Source organism: Grampus griseus (genome assembly GCF_964374135.1).
Source record: "Grampus griseus genome assembly, contig: HAP1_SCAFFOLD_1078, whole genome shotgun sequence".
Classification (NCBI taxonomy): Eukaryota; Metazoa; Chordata; class Mammalia; order Artiodactyla; family Delphinidae; genus Grampus; species Grampus griseus.
The window spans coordinates 19,649-33,136 of NW_028132445.1; the positions used below are offsets into that span (position 1 = coordinate 19,649).

At 52.6% G+C, this 13,488-nt stretch overlaps 1 protein-coding gene across 1 annotated transcript in view; it reads right to left on the reverse strand.

Annotated features, from left to right (window-relative positions):
• Nucleotides 1-12,437, reverse strand: part of LOC309817855 (von Willebrand factor A domain-containing protein 5B1-like) — a gene marked incomplete at its 3' end in the record, with an annotated part of 29,929 nt that extends 17,492 nt beyond the window's left edge. The window contains exons 1-6 of the mRNA XM_082682130.1: nt 12,290-12,437; nt 10,772-10,991; nt 7,283-7,428; nt 5,948-6,079; nt 5,194-5,318; nt 1,450-1,626 (exon numbers count right to left, since the gene is read on the reverse strand). Of these exons, the coding sequence (XP_082538256.1) occupies nt 1,450-1,626; nt 5,194-5,318; nt 5,948-6,079; nt 7,283-7,428; nt 10,772-10,991; nt 12,290-12,341 (852 nt within the window). The remainder of the gene's footprint in view (nt 1-1,449; nt 1,627-5,193; nt 5,319-5,947; nt 6,080-7,282; nt 7,429-10,771; nt 10,992-12,289) is intronic.
• Between the last annotated feature and the right edge of the window lie 1,051 nt (nt 12,438-13,488).

The window sequence follows — 13,488 nt, forward strand, 5'->3', positions numbered from 1 at the left end:
ATGAGCACTGAATACAGAAGGTTCAGGTTCCCGCACCAGCTCTGTGATGTTGGGAAGAACATTTAGCGTCCTGGGGACTGAGTTTCCTTACCTGGAAAATGGCAGGGAAAATGGATTAAATGCCCTCTGAGAGATGTTTTAGGTCTGTGATCCTATGATACGTTGGAGTAACTGAAGAGATGTCGTGCAAATTGGTACAGCTGTGGAATGGAATACACATGGCCACACAGTCCTGGAGCATGCTTCAGCACTCCAGCACTGTGGACAGCTCCTTACTTCAATGCCTGCCTTTGATGGTGGGCGGGGGTGGGGGAAAGGTACCAACCAGTCCTGCATCCCAATGTCAAGAGGCTCAAACAAGAACTTGGATCTCATCTATGACTGCTCTGTCATACTTCAAGACCAGACCCAGTCATAGCAAGGCTTAGGAGATAGCTGTCGCCACTGATCCCACTTAAGCCCATTCCTCCTGGCTCATTCTGTTGCTCTGGAAATAAGAGAGACAAGGTCGGGAGAAGGACAAAATTTCAGGTGACAGCAGAGCCCTCTCCTTGTTCTCTCATCCCTTGCTCTCTTGAACTACGATCCTTTACTGAGTTCAATAAACAGCAACCAAAGGCTTTTTTACACATAAACACAGAGCTAGACCCCGTGGGGAGAGACAGATGAGAAAGAGCTGGTCCTTTTCCTTAATGAGTGCATAGTTCCAGAGGAGGAGACAGACATCTGCACAACTAAAAATACAAGGAAGTGTTGGGTAATGCCATAATTGTGGTGAATAATCTCCTCATGGAGATGGAATGCTTCTGGATGTGGGGGGAGGGTTTTATCACTCTTTCCCCTGAACTCCTTCAGAACTCTCCAAAGCATCAAGACCATGCTCGCAGGCAGGCTTGGCTAACAGGGCTATGCCCCCCACTTGACTGTGAGCTCCTTGGGGCAGGAACTATGTTTCCAAACTACCGTCTTTCCAGGTGGCCAAGCACAGGGCTTTGCACATATGAGGCGTTTGAAAAAAAAAACAAAAAAAAGGATGAACCACGTCATTTCTACTGGATTCTACACATCCCTTGATGGCAGGGGCCATGTCCAATGAATCTCCAATGTCACGTGGGTATCCCTCTCACCTAGTACCTAGTGAGGTGTTTTAGCCAGAACAGGGACACAACAAAGGCGTGTAGAATGCCGAGGGAAGCTACTGATCACTTCATCCCTTGTAAATGGACAGCAGTTAACCTCTGCTCAGATCACTTCAGGGGTTTATTTTGGGAGCGAGTTGAGTTTGGGTGGGGTTTCTGTTTAAACTGACATACCAAAAAGTTGTTTGTCATTTCTCTTAGCCATGGATAGTCATTTAAGGAACGGGTTCAGGTGTGGAAGGAGGGATGCTTGGGGCAGAAAGTGCTGAGAAGCTGGGCACCCTGGGACCCTAGATCCTCTTAGAGGTACCTTGACTCGGTGCATGTTGGTCCCATTCATGCTGCCACTCCTGTCGATGAGGAAGATAAACTCGCCATGGGTCTTTCTTAGGTTCGGCTGGACTGACTGGAGGTCAGGACAGAAGTTGAGCATGATGACGGAATGGTGGGGAATGTCCTTGTGGAGGCGTTTCCGGATGATTTCTGTCTGGAGGAGAAAGGGAAACTCTCTCACTTGGGCGTTCACGGGGTCCAGAGCTACTCCTGGGGGTCGTGCTGGTCCCCCATTACTCTCCAAGTCTTGTCAGGATCCCACTCACCCTCTGTGTGAAAGACTTCCCGGTTGACCCTACCTGGCTCTTCTGCTAGACATTCACAGGTTGCAACAACAGAAAGGCCTAGGTTTGAATCCCAGCTCTGTCACCATCCAGCTGTGTGATATTGGGCAAGACCCTCCTCTGGGTCTGACTCTTCTTTGTAAAACGAGGCAAACAATGTCCATTTCTTAGGGTGGTTCTGAGGATGAGCTGAGCTGGCACGCAAATGGGAAGGTCCTGGCACACATGCAGGTCCTCAGGTGAATAGCGGTTTCTTGCCCTCTCACACCCAGGGGAGAAGCCACTCTCTGGCTCGTTTTGGCTGTGAACTTGATTCTCTGGTTTATTGATTCTCTCCCACTGATAACTTCCTACTCACGCTTCAAATTTTACCTCTTTGAAAAACCTGCCCCCATCTTCCTGGTGGACTTAGTTTCCTCACCCATGAAATGAGGACGAGAGCACATACCTCACTGAGTTGTATGGACTAAACGCAATGCCTGTGAGACGGCTTCCCAGCAGAGAGATTGTCTGCACAGCAACCATCTACGCTCTTGCTGCCGCCGTTGGTATTTGTCATGGGGACCCAGGCATGTCTCACACTGTGAGTTTTTGCTCCTCTCTCTGTCTCCCCTCTAGATCGGGGGCTACTTGAAGGCAGGTCGTGCTCGAGTCTCTTGCATCGCCAGGACTTAACATAGAGCTTGGTGCAGAGCTGGGCTCAGTAAACATGAAAGGAAGGACAGCACCAGAGTTCTGTATCTTTTCATGTGTCCTCTTAGTTGGCCTTGTCACACCACTACTGAACTGTCCTCGACTCTCCGGTCACTTTGCACCGAATCTCACTTCCTCTCTCCTCACTCTGCCGCCCTCTCTCTCCACCTCTACTTTCTCTGTCTCTGTATCTGACTGTCTCTGCGTGTACATATCTCTCTTTGTCTATTTCTCAATTTCTGTCTGTTTGGGTCCCTTTCTCAATTCAGTAGATGACATCATCACCTGCTCAGGTGTTCAAACCAAAGACCTAAGAGTTGCCCTCGATTTGTCTCTTTTCCTCACCCCACGCATCCACTCCTTCAGCAGAGGGCTGCCTGTTCTGCAGCTAAGATACATTCTGAACTTGTCCTCTTCTCTCTGTCTCCGCTGCAATCACCCAAGCGCAGGACAGTACCATCTCTTGCCTGGATCTTTGCAATAGCTTCCTCCTGGCCTGATTCCTCTACTTTTATTTCCCCGTGGTCCCTTCTATAGAGAGAAGGCAGTGTGATCTTTCTTGTTACTCTCCTGCTTAAGCAATAGTTTCCCCTCACACCTTGTACCAGGGGTCATGAAGCCCCCCTAAGGACTGACCCCTGCCTACCTGTCCGCCTCATGTTTGCCCTACATTTCAGCCATTCTGGGCATCTTTCTGTTTTCCAAACGCATTGGCATTATTCTGCTTCCAGTTCTTTGCGTGTTTTCCCAATGCTTCACGATCCACTGGGTCTCATATTCAAACAGGCTTTCTCTACACACCTGGCTGAACAGCACCCGGTACTCATCACTCATCATCATATCGTCCTGCTTTGTGTTTCACAGTCCCCGGCCCTCACCTAAACAGATCTTCCTCATGCGTTTGCTTCTTGTCTGTTTCCCTGTGCTAGAATATAAGCGCCATGAGGAAAGGATGTGTCACTTTCAGTGCTTTCGTCCTAGTGCCTAGAACCTATTGGGCACTTAGTGTTTGTTGAATGAATAAATGAGAGGATGAATCTGTGTTGGTCTTTTTGTCTGCTACTGACCTATGTGCATCAGTTTTTTTGTCTTTCTGTCTCTATTTGTCTCTGCTTCTCTCTGCATCTCCATCTCTCATACATAATGTCTCTCCCTGTGTCATTTGCCCCCTCTTTGCTAAGTCGCAGTTTTTGACAGCTCGTCCCACTCACTCTTCCCGATTGATGCCTCTGGATGCCCTCCTCCCTCCTACCGGGAGCTCCTTTGCCAAAAGCTACTGCCCAGCCTGGCCCTTTTGATGACAGAGCCCAAGGCAGCAACAGCCACATCTGGTAGTGACAGGAGCCCGATTTTTGCCTCTCCGAGGCATGGGGTGGGGGTCCGGGCTCAGGATCCTCTGATGTCTTGAGCTCCCATTATCCAGTTACAATAAACTCATCGCTTCTTAGCAGCTGTGGGTTGAGGGCTGTCATCCCTGGAGCTCATGAGGATACAGGGTATTTGCCAACCCAAGGTGGCAAATTAATTCTCATTTGCCTCAGTGGTCCCAGAGCTAATTGATTTAAGGCTTGGCAGGCACGCCTGGGAGGCTCACTGCCAACACCCCTTGCCCACGTGCTGCAGTTCTCAGAGCTGAGCGGGCACCTCCGGCATTCCCACCACCACTATGGGAGCCTGTCTCCAGCCTCTTCTCCCAACTGACTCATCTGGGTGAGGGGGCACCTCTGGGAGGACAGGTGTTTCCAGTGGGGTCTCTAACGTGGGGATGGGCATTGAGCCACCAACACCTTCCCTTCGCCAACTCCCCTACCCCCCACCAAGCAGGGGCTTCCAGTGGGATCTCTACCAAAGGGAATGGTGTCATCAGCTGTAAGTTATCTCCGCGTTCTTGTCTGTTCCTCTGCCAATCAGGCCAGCAGGAACGGGGGGCCCTTACATCCAGCACAATTGCCCCACATGAGCAAGGGAAAGTCCTTAGCCTCTTTGTCACCAAAGCCAACTCCCTTTTCCCAGCTCACCAGTTATTTTGGGTGCTAAACCTCAGTTTTCTCATCTCAAAAGGGGAGACAATAGAAAGAAGTATCCCGCGATTCTTAAGCCTACCTTGGCACTCAGGACCCGGCTCGATGTGCAGGGTCACAAGCAGGAGGGAGACTGCGGTGGTGGCTTGTGGCTGTGGTTTAGCATCCTCCTCCCCGCCTTCCCCACCCCCAACCCCTTGCTGATGGAGCCCTTGTCCTTTCACTTTGTGGGGGAGGGGCGGGCAGAGGGAAAGGATCTTTCTCAGGCTTTCCCTGCTCTGCCTTTATTCTTTACCTAATAGCAAGCAGGGATACCAGAGGCAGGAGGAGCAAGAGACCCATTCAGCAGGTGGGAAAAGGGAGGCCCAGGAGTAGAGGTGGAGCCGGGAGGGCACCCAGCTGTAGGGTCCTTGGTGCCTCTTGGGGGTGGATTAGCCTGGAGGAGACCAAGGTTGTTTCTGCCACCAGCCTAGAATTTTGCCTGGCTTAGGCACCTTGGTGGCACTAGGAGCAGGTGACCTGGCAGGAAGCAGGAGGGCAGTGCCAGGGTGACTGCTGCATCTGGACGTCCACTTTCCCTCTGCCACCAGCTTGCTGTGTGACCTCGGGCAAGTCACACCCACCCCCAACCTCAGGTTCAGGCTCCTCATTGGTCCAGCAAAGACCAAGTCCCCAGTGCCACCCCAGTTCTGCCACCACTGATGTTGCTTCAGTCACCCTCACCTTTCGCTCTGCACTGCTGTCCTTCTTCATCCCTTTAATGAAATCTGTTCTTCCCTTCAAGTGCTGGTCAAACTCTCCCAGGGTCATGTCCCCTTTCTCCATCAGGACATGTGGCATGTAGGGCTCTGCAGAGATGAGATCAACTCTTGGCACTTGCCCGAGGGTGAGGGTGATGCTGGGGGCCTTGGTGGAGTGGCAGATCTTCACAGTGCGGAGGATTCCCAGTTGGAAGAGGGGGATGGGATTCCTGGCTGCTTGAGGCAGTGTGGGACCCTGAGAAAACTCCTTAGCTGGGAGGCAGGAGAGCCTAGTGGCTGTGGGTGATTCACTGCCCCTCCCTGGGCCTCAGTTTACCCATCTGTAAAATGGGAGTGATTCTGGGCTCTGATCTTTTTGCATCTAAACATTCGATGAATTCTTAAAGAGACAAAAGAGTTGCTCCCTGAGAGTTCTGAGCTGCCAGGGTCTCATGGAGCTTAGGGCTTCAAAGATCTCTGCTCAGCTGGCCTGGGGGCAAAGTGCACCACTGGGTGGATGAGACCCTGGGGTCTCAGGAGCTAGAATGGGGCAGGAGACACTCAATTCTGCCAGTTAGCACTAAGTTTCCCAGGAGGCAAGTAGCTGATCTCCTCCTCTGTCACGCGCCCCTACCCTCTCACTGGTACTGGGTGCAGGGCCATGTGTCTGTGCCCCATGGGATCAGCACCTCCTCCCTCCCACAGGCATCCTGGGGGCCCCGCCTGGTGCACAGTACCGCTGGGGTGGATGAGGATCTCCACGGGTCGGTCGAAGGTGTGCCTGTTGGCCAGGGTGATAATGATACTCTCGGCGGAGCGTGCGGATGGGGAGGCGTCAGCTCGGATCTCGTGGGTGGGACTCTCCACCCCTGAGTGGCACAGAAAAGTGGGATAGGCTCAGGAGTCCCCGGAGAGAGAGGAGCTTGTTGGGGGACCCTGAGACTCAGGCCAGAGATGACTGGCACTCCAGCCCCCTCAGGGGCTCCTGACCTGCTGTGTAAAACCGTGGACAGGCCTCCTCAATTTCCCCGTCTGCAAAAGGGGGGCTTAGCTAGATGGGGTCTAATGGCCTTTCCTGTCCTGACCTCAGGATCCAGTGGGGGTCAAAGGAATGGTTTCCTCACAGGGCACAGAAAGACAGAAAGAGCTCCATGCTCCATCGGTGGGCACTGCATAAATGCCTCTTGTGTTGGGATGTCCTGTTGCTCTGGGAGAACCCTTGTTGACAAGAAACCACATCCTAGTGTCTCTTTAAAACCTTGACTGGGTGGGGGAGGGGACCCATCAGAACAATGGTACCCGCCCCTGGCTGCTTGTTAGAATCACCTGGGAACTTTTAAATGTTCCAATGTCCAGGACTCACCCCAGACCAATGTCATCAGAAGCTCTGCGGGGGGGAATCGCCTGGGAACTGTTTTTTTTTTTTTTTTTTTTTGCGGTATGCGGGCCTCTCACTGCTGTGGCCTCTCCCGTTGCGGAGCGCAGGCTCTGGACGCGCAGGCTCAGCGGCCATGGCTCACGGGCCCAGCCGCTCCGCGGCATGTGGGATCTTCCCGGACCGGGGCACGAACCCATGTCCCCTACATCGGCAGGCGAACTCTCAACCACTGCGCCACCAGGGAAGCCCTGCCTGGGAACTTTTAAATGTTCCAATGCCCAGGACTCACCCCAGACCAATGTCATCAGAAGCTCTGGGGTGGGGTCTAGGGGGTGGGATTTGGAAAGTTCCCCAGCTGATTCTGCCATGCAAGGGGAAGAGCAGGAAGCAGCTTTGTGGCTATGGCTCCAGAAGAAGACCGAGGACCGCGGACTTCGGACGGCCATGCCCTCGTGGACATTTCCCCGGGGAAGCCATTGAGGTGAGGGTGGGGACAGCCTTGAAACCTGTCCTTGGGAAAGACTCATCTTGGGCCGCATGCTGGGGAGCAGGAAACGGGGGTGAGGGGCATGAGCTTCAGGCTGTCTTCCATCTGGGCTGGCCAGCTTTCCCTCCCTCCCCTTCCTTTCCCCACCCCGCCGTGGCCTCGAATCTTCTTTCCAGCCCCATCCGGGTCTAGGCAGCTCCCTCTCACCTGCGAGCAGGCAGGGCCCACGGATCTCCAGCTGGAAGTTGAACTCGTATTCCATGGGGTTGGACACATCGGTGTCCAGGAGAGTCGCCAGGCTCAATTTGTTCCAGGAGTCCAGGGCCCGGGGGCCGAAGCAATGCTTGTCTTTGCTGGGAAGGGGGCCGAGAGGCGGAGGAGGCGGCCAGTCAGGGCTGAGGCAGGGGGCCAGCAAGAGAAGACATGGAGAAAACGGCAAGTCCCAGGCAGCCCTGGCACCCCTGCAGCCCCACCCAAAAAGGGACTGAGGGGCTTCCTTCCACCCCAGATGCTGACAGTCTCACTCAGCCTGCCTGCAGGGAGAGCCTGGATTCAGACCTAAGGTACCACTACCTACGATGGATGGGCCAGGCACCAGGCATGGGAGCTAACACTGTTCTCACCACGCCCCCAGAGGAAGGCCTCAGAGCCCTCATCCCCCCCCACCCCCACGTGGGGAAACCGAGGCTCAGCTACATGAGGTCACTAGCCTAAGTTGCCACCACTGGCACGCGGCAGAGTGTGCATCCTCACCCGGGTCTCTGTGGCTCGGCCGTGAAACATTTTACATACGTCACATCACTTCTGGAATACCTGCTCTGTCTCTGCAAGCTGGGAACCCTTGCATAAAGCCACTTCTCTGAGTCTTGGTTTTCTCATCATTGAATGGGGATAATAATGACACAGCTGTCTTGAGCAAGCGCTTAGCAAAGTGTCACTGCTGAACGCTCACGTCTCTATCTTTGTCATCCCTCACCCTGTCTCTGATTCTGCTCTATTTCCCTCCCCTCTACGGTCCTGCCTTCTGAGGTCTTTGATACACATTCTGAATGTGCACATATTTTTGTAAAACACACCGTGACTTTTGGTTGAAAAGAAAGCATTGTATTAGGAATCTCATCCAATTGCTCCCCTTTCTTTCACCCAACACTGTGTCTGTAAGCTCTGTCCCGGTGGCCGTCTGCAAAGCAAAGTCTTTCCTGCTGATGTGCTGTGGCTTGGGGCCATCTGCTATATTGTACATTTTCCTTCCTGCCTTCACCTCCCTGTGTTCACAGACGCCAGCACCATGAACATCTTCATCCGTGTGTTATGTTTGGATGTATAAAAGGATTCCTCTGGGATCCCTGGGTCAAAGGGCACACACCGAGTATTGCCCCAGATTGCTTTCCAGAGTGGCTGGGCCAGTTTCCACTTCCACAAGCAATGAACGAGACTTTCCTTCTCTCATCCTCACCAACACTTGGTATTATCTATTTTTCTTATTTTTTCCCATGTCCCTCTATCTAAGCAACTTTGAGGTTCATCAGAATTGGATGCAGGCGTCTCCCAAGAGCATCTCTGTTAACTCTGCCTGCTGGAACAGGCAGGAATTAGCTTATCAGGGCCACCTCAGGGGCACCGGGGACTGCTTGGCCTCTTGTTCCCTGATCCATCGAGGTCTTGAATGTCCCCAGGTCTGCTAGGTCCTGCCTCTCCCAAGCACCTGGCTTGGCGCCTCTGGCAGCATTTATATAGATGACACACGAGCTGGTGTTCCCTGGCCTGAGACTGGCTGGTGCCACCAGCTTCTCTGTTGTACCAACAAGTGTCCTCGCTCTAGATTTCGAGGCCCTACACAGGCTGACTCTCCCACTTTGCTAGAGTCTTACTAGCCTTGCAGCTGCTCTTCCAACATACCCAGTCTGTTGCTGCCTCAGGGCCTTTGCACTTACTGCCCGCTCTGCCCCCTGTCCCGAATGTTCTTCTTCCACTATACTTCCACGGCCAGCCCCCTTCATTCAGATCAGGCCTCAAGTGTTGCCTAAGCCCTGTCTATTCTAGCAAAACTAGCGCCCACCCCATCCTGTCCCCCTCTAGCCTCTGTAGCATCTATCTCCATAGAGCTCATCACCCAACAAATGACATGTTTGTGGGCTTATTACTTTATTGTCTGTCTCCCCCCTTAGAATGCTAGCCCCACGAGGGCAGGGACCTTGTCTGTCTAGTTTACTGCTGTATTCCCAGCACCCAAAACAGTACCTGCCCCATGGTAGGTGTTTAATTACTATTTGTGGTGTGGTTGAGGAGTGCCCTCTGGGCTGGCCCCACGTGGGAGGCTAAAATAACCCCTCCCCGTCAGGTCACCTTGAGGTCAGCACTTTAACTGGTGGTGTCTAGGGGTTTGCTGTCACTGTCCTCTGTGTCCCAGTGGGCACGTGCTCCCAGCTGTCCCCATAGCCCAACCAGGGTATGTATGAAACTCCTAGATACATACGGTACATCTTCCCAGATTTCAACTTGGCTCAAAGATTCAGGCTCAAAGCTGGGGAGGGGGAGTTAAGCAGTTTAACTGGTAATTAATTCAAGTGTTGTTTTTCTACCACAGTGGTGCTAATATATTGTGGAACAAATTTTTTTTTTAATGACGCGAATTGAATGATAAGATACAGGACTTCAAAAGACATCTCCTGTATGCATCAGGCTACTTTCAAACTGGCATCCTCTCTCCCTGCAGAGGAACCACTAGTCCCCCTGGACTTATAGGTGGGAAAATGGGAGGAGCCCCGATCTCAGCTGCAGGTGCCTCAGGCTGTGACCCACCCCCTTTTCTCTCCTCCCCCACCGGGGGAGTACAGAGAAACTGTCCTGGAGTGTACCCTCCCGGCCCTGCAAAGCAGAAACTAGCACACCATTGTAAAGCAATTATACTTCAATGAAGATGTAAAAAAAAAATCAAGAAGCTACAGTATATTACCAAAAAAAAAAGAAAAAATGACTTCTTGTTGCTTCGGGGACAAGTCCAAAGTCTGCCAGGGCCACCGGGTGTCCTGTATCTCTGCAGCCTCATCTCATGTCACCCGTCCTTCAGTCCCCCTATGTGGCCCTGTCCTTGCTGCCTCAGGGTCTTTGCCCCTGCTGTTCTCACATATAGGAACGCTTCTCTCTGCGCCTATATACACCCCCCTCCTGGCTCAGCCCTCAGCTGAAATACCACTCCTCAGAGAAGCCTGACCAGGCCCCCAGACCCCCCACCCCCCGGTTGGGTCCCTCTTTTATACTCTTAGCCAATGCACCTCTCCTTTACTGCACTTTTCACATAATTAATTATGCATGCAAGTTCATAAACAGTTCACATTTGTTGTGTTATCTGTTGGATAATGATCTCTCCCACCAAGTTCCAAAAAGGCAAGGGACCATGTGGGTTTCATGTCCTCTGGGTCCCTAACACCCCCTCCCCAGTGTCTAGCACCTAGGTGCTCTGAAAATACCTCTTGAGTGCATTAAAGAAAAAAGCCTGGAAATTCTGATACCAAGCTGTCCAAATCCTAACACTTCTGACCCGCACCAACACAGAGCATTTCAGGGAGATTCTTAAGTGCTCGAAATGTGAGACGGGGGCAGCTACAGAGCTCAGCCTCACCTCCTATCCTTCCCGCCGGCCCATCTCCCTGCTGCACCCGGGACTCTGGCCCTGTTTGGGCAGGGGCTCCTCACCCGTGGGTCTGTTGGTTGGAGGGGCCAGTGCTCTCGGTGCGGAACTGAGGCACGGTTGGGGCGCAGACAGCAGGTAGCAGGACTCTCACAGCCCCGCTGGGCAGCGTCGGGAGCTCCGAGGAGGTGCTGACAAAGATGGTGACGTTCTCCATAGGGGCGATTGTCCCCAGGTTGACCACAAAGAGGATCCGCTCCAAATCCTCGTCCAGAGCCACCTTTCCTGGTGTGCAGGAGGAGGGGTGATGCAGAATGTTTCCTCAGCGCCGGGCCTGGCGTCAGGTACCGTGCACACATTCTCTCCCATCCCCTCTAAGCTTGCTGTGTGTTAGGTTAGAGCAGCCTGTTCTGCTGATGGGGAAACTGAGGCTCAGCCTGTGGGCGCAACTTGCTCAAATTACTCAACAAATAACTAATTTATTGAACCAGGATCGGAACCTACATGGGTCTGATGCCAGGCCTGTGTACTTTCCACTGTATCCTGCAGGGATTGGGAGACTGGGACCCACAAATCCCCAACAGAGGGTCACATCTCTATCCGCAGACTCTATGTCCCCCCGAGAATCACGTTGGAGCATTGCCCCCTCCCCCAGGATCCATGCTCTCTCCTTTCATCTGAAAGACCCAGCCCTCATTCCTCCTTAGCCCATCCTACCCATCCATCCAACCCCTCCACGAAAACCTCCCTGGTCCCACCTGGACCGCTCCTTCCCTCCTCTGACATTATCTGGACCGCTTTTGGCATAGCCACTGTCAACTTCCTATCGTGGTCCCTACCAGGCATGTCCTAGCTATTCTTCCAGGCTGGGAGAAGTCCTAAAATCTTGGGGGAAACTTTGCATCTCACATCGTGAGTGTTCATTAAAAGATTCTTGAACATCTCAATGATCAGGTGAACAAACTTCACCTCCATCATAAATCCAATGGTAAGAATCTCATATCGTATGATCCTTGGTCTGGACTCAAGCCTTGGCTCTGCCACTAACATGCTGTGTGACCTTGGGCCAGTCACTCACCCTCTCTGAGACGCAGTATCCTCAATAGCAGGCATCAGTAGCCATGCTGTGAGTACCTACTCTGCACCAGGGACTGTGATGAGTGTTCTGCATGCTCTTTGTTGAGATTCGGATGCATGGGATTATTAGTTACAGTTTACAAATGAGGCTTAATTTCTTATCTGAACTTGCAAGCAACAGGAGAGGCAGTCAAATCCTGGTGTGACTCATTCTACAACCTCTGAGCTTAAATGACATGCTCTTCTGTTTTTCAGAGATATCTCAACAATCCTTCTGTTGCCTCCTTTGAGCCTTACCACTCTTTCCAGGTGAGAACAGAAACAATTACCTCTATTTTCCAAATAGTAAGGTGAGGTTCAGAGAGGTTCATTATTGGCCTGAGGTCACACAGGATTCCTGACTCTTAGTGTAGTGCTCTCTTTACCCTATCCCATTGCTGCCCTTTCAGTCTGTCTGAGACTCCAGCCATGCCCAGGCCCTGCCACAGCCTTTCTGGCCTTCTTACCTGTGACAGTTGCAGCTCGGAGGCCAATGGCATCTAAGCGGCCACCCTCCATCTTGGCTTTGTCCTTGATCTGTACTGTCACGACTCGGTCGGCAATGACTGCCTCAAAGCCGATCACCGTGGTGTACTCATCCAGTGGGTATACAAAGAGACCTGCCAGAGCAGGGCCCAGCATCGCGGGGTGCCCCAGACCCGCTCTGCATGCCCCACCCCGGAGAAGGAACTGGAGCCTTTGGCCTGCCTTCCGAGTGGATGGTACTCACTGCCACTTGGAGGACTCCAGAGAGAACTCGGGCTGGGGCCTCCTGGTTCTGGGGGCTGGGCAGGAGAGGCACAGCAGCAGGCTCTGTGTCAGCTGCAGGGCAGCTGGAAAGGGACGGCTGCTCCCCTGTCCCAGCCAACTCGTACTCTGCTGGCCTGTGAGGCCAGTGTGACCAGGGCTTCTGATTTTTCAAGAGAGAGTGGAGATCTGGATTTTTATGTGACCTGATGTGTGGGACTAATAAGACACCTCTGTGTGGTGGTCCCGTGCGTGGCACCTAGGAGCTGGGGCTTTGGAGGAATAGGGCTAGGGTTCTAATCTGGGCCCTGCCCCCTTCCCCAGTCTGGTGACCTTGGATAAAAACATTTAGCATCTCTACGCCTCACAGCCCCATCTGTAAAATGGGGATAATAGAGCCAAACTCAGGGTCGTTATGAAAATGGAAAAGCCAGCCACCACTTATTAAACCATATCCCCCATAGTGCGCGCCCTACCTCTTTATATCTCGGTGCTTCTCGAACTTCAAGAGCACGTGAATCACCTGGGGGTCTGGTTAAAATGCAGATTCTGACTTAGTGGTCCTGGGACAGGGCCTGAGATTCTGCATTTCTAACCATCTCTGGGTGATGCCGATGGCTGGGGTACCACACTCAGAGGATCAAGGTCGTATCTCATTTTATCTGCCCACTAACATGACGGCAGCACAGTGCTGGGCCCATGGTGAACTCTCCACAAATCCCAGCTTCCTATCCCTCAGTTTCCATATCTATAAAATGGGGGGACTGTCCTTTCTGCACATGGAAAGCCAAAGGACTGTCCCAGAGCTGTTCGGTAATTTAGTCCCTGGGTTCCTCGCGGGTCTTACTTTAAGCTACCTCTATAGGTTTCCTTAAACAGAGGAAAAGTGTCGTTTGCTCTGGCAGGAGATTTCCGCAGG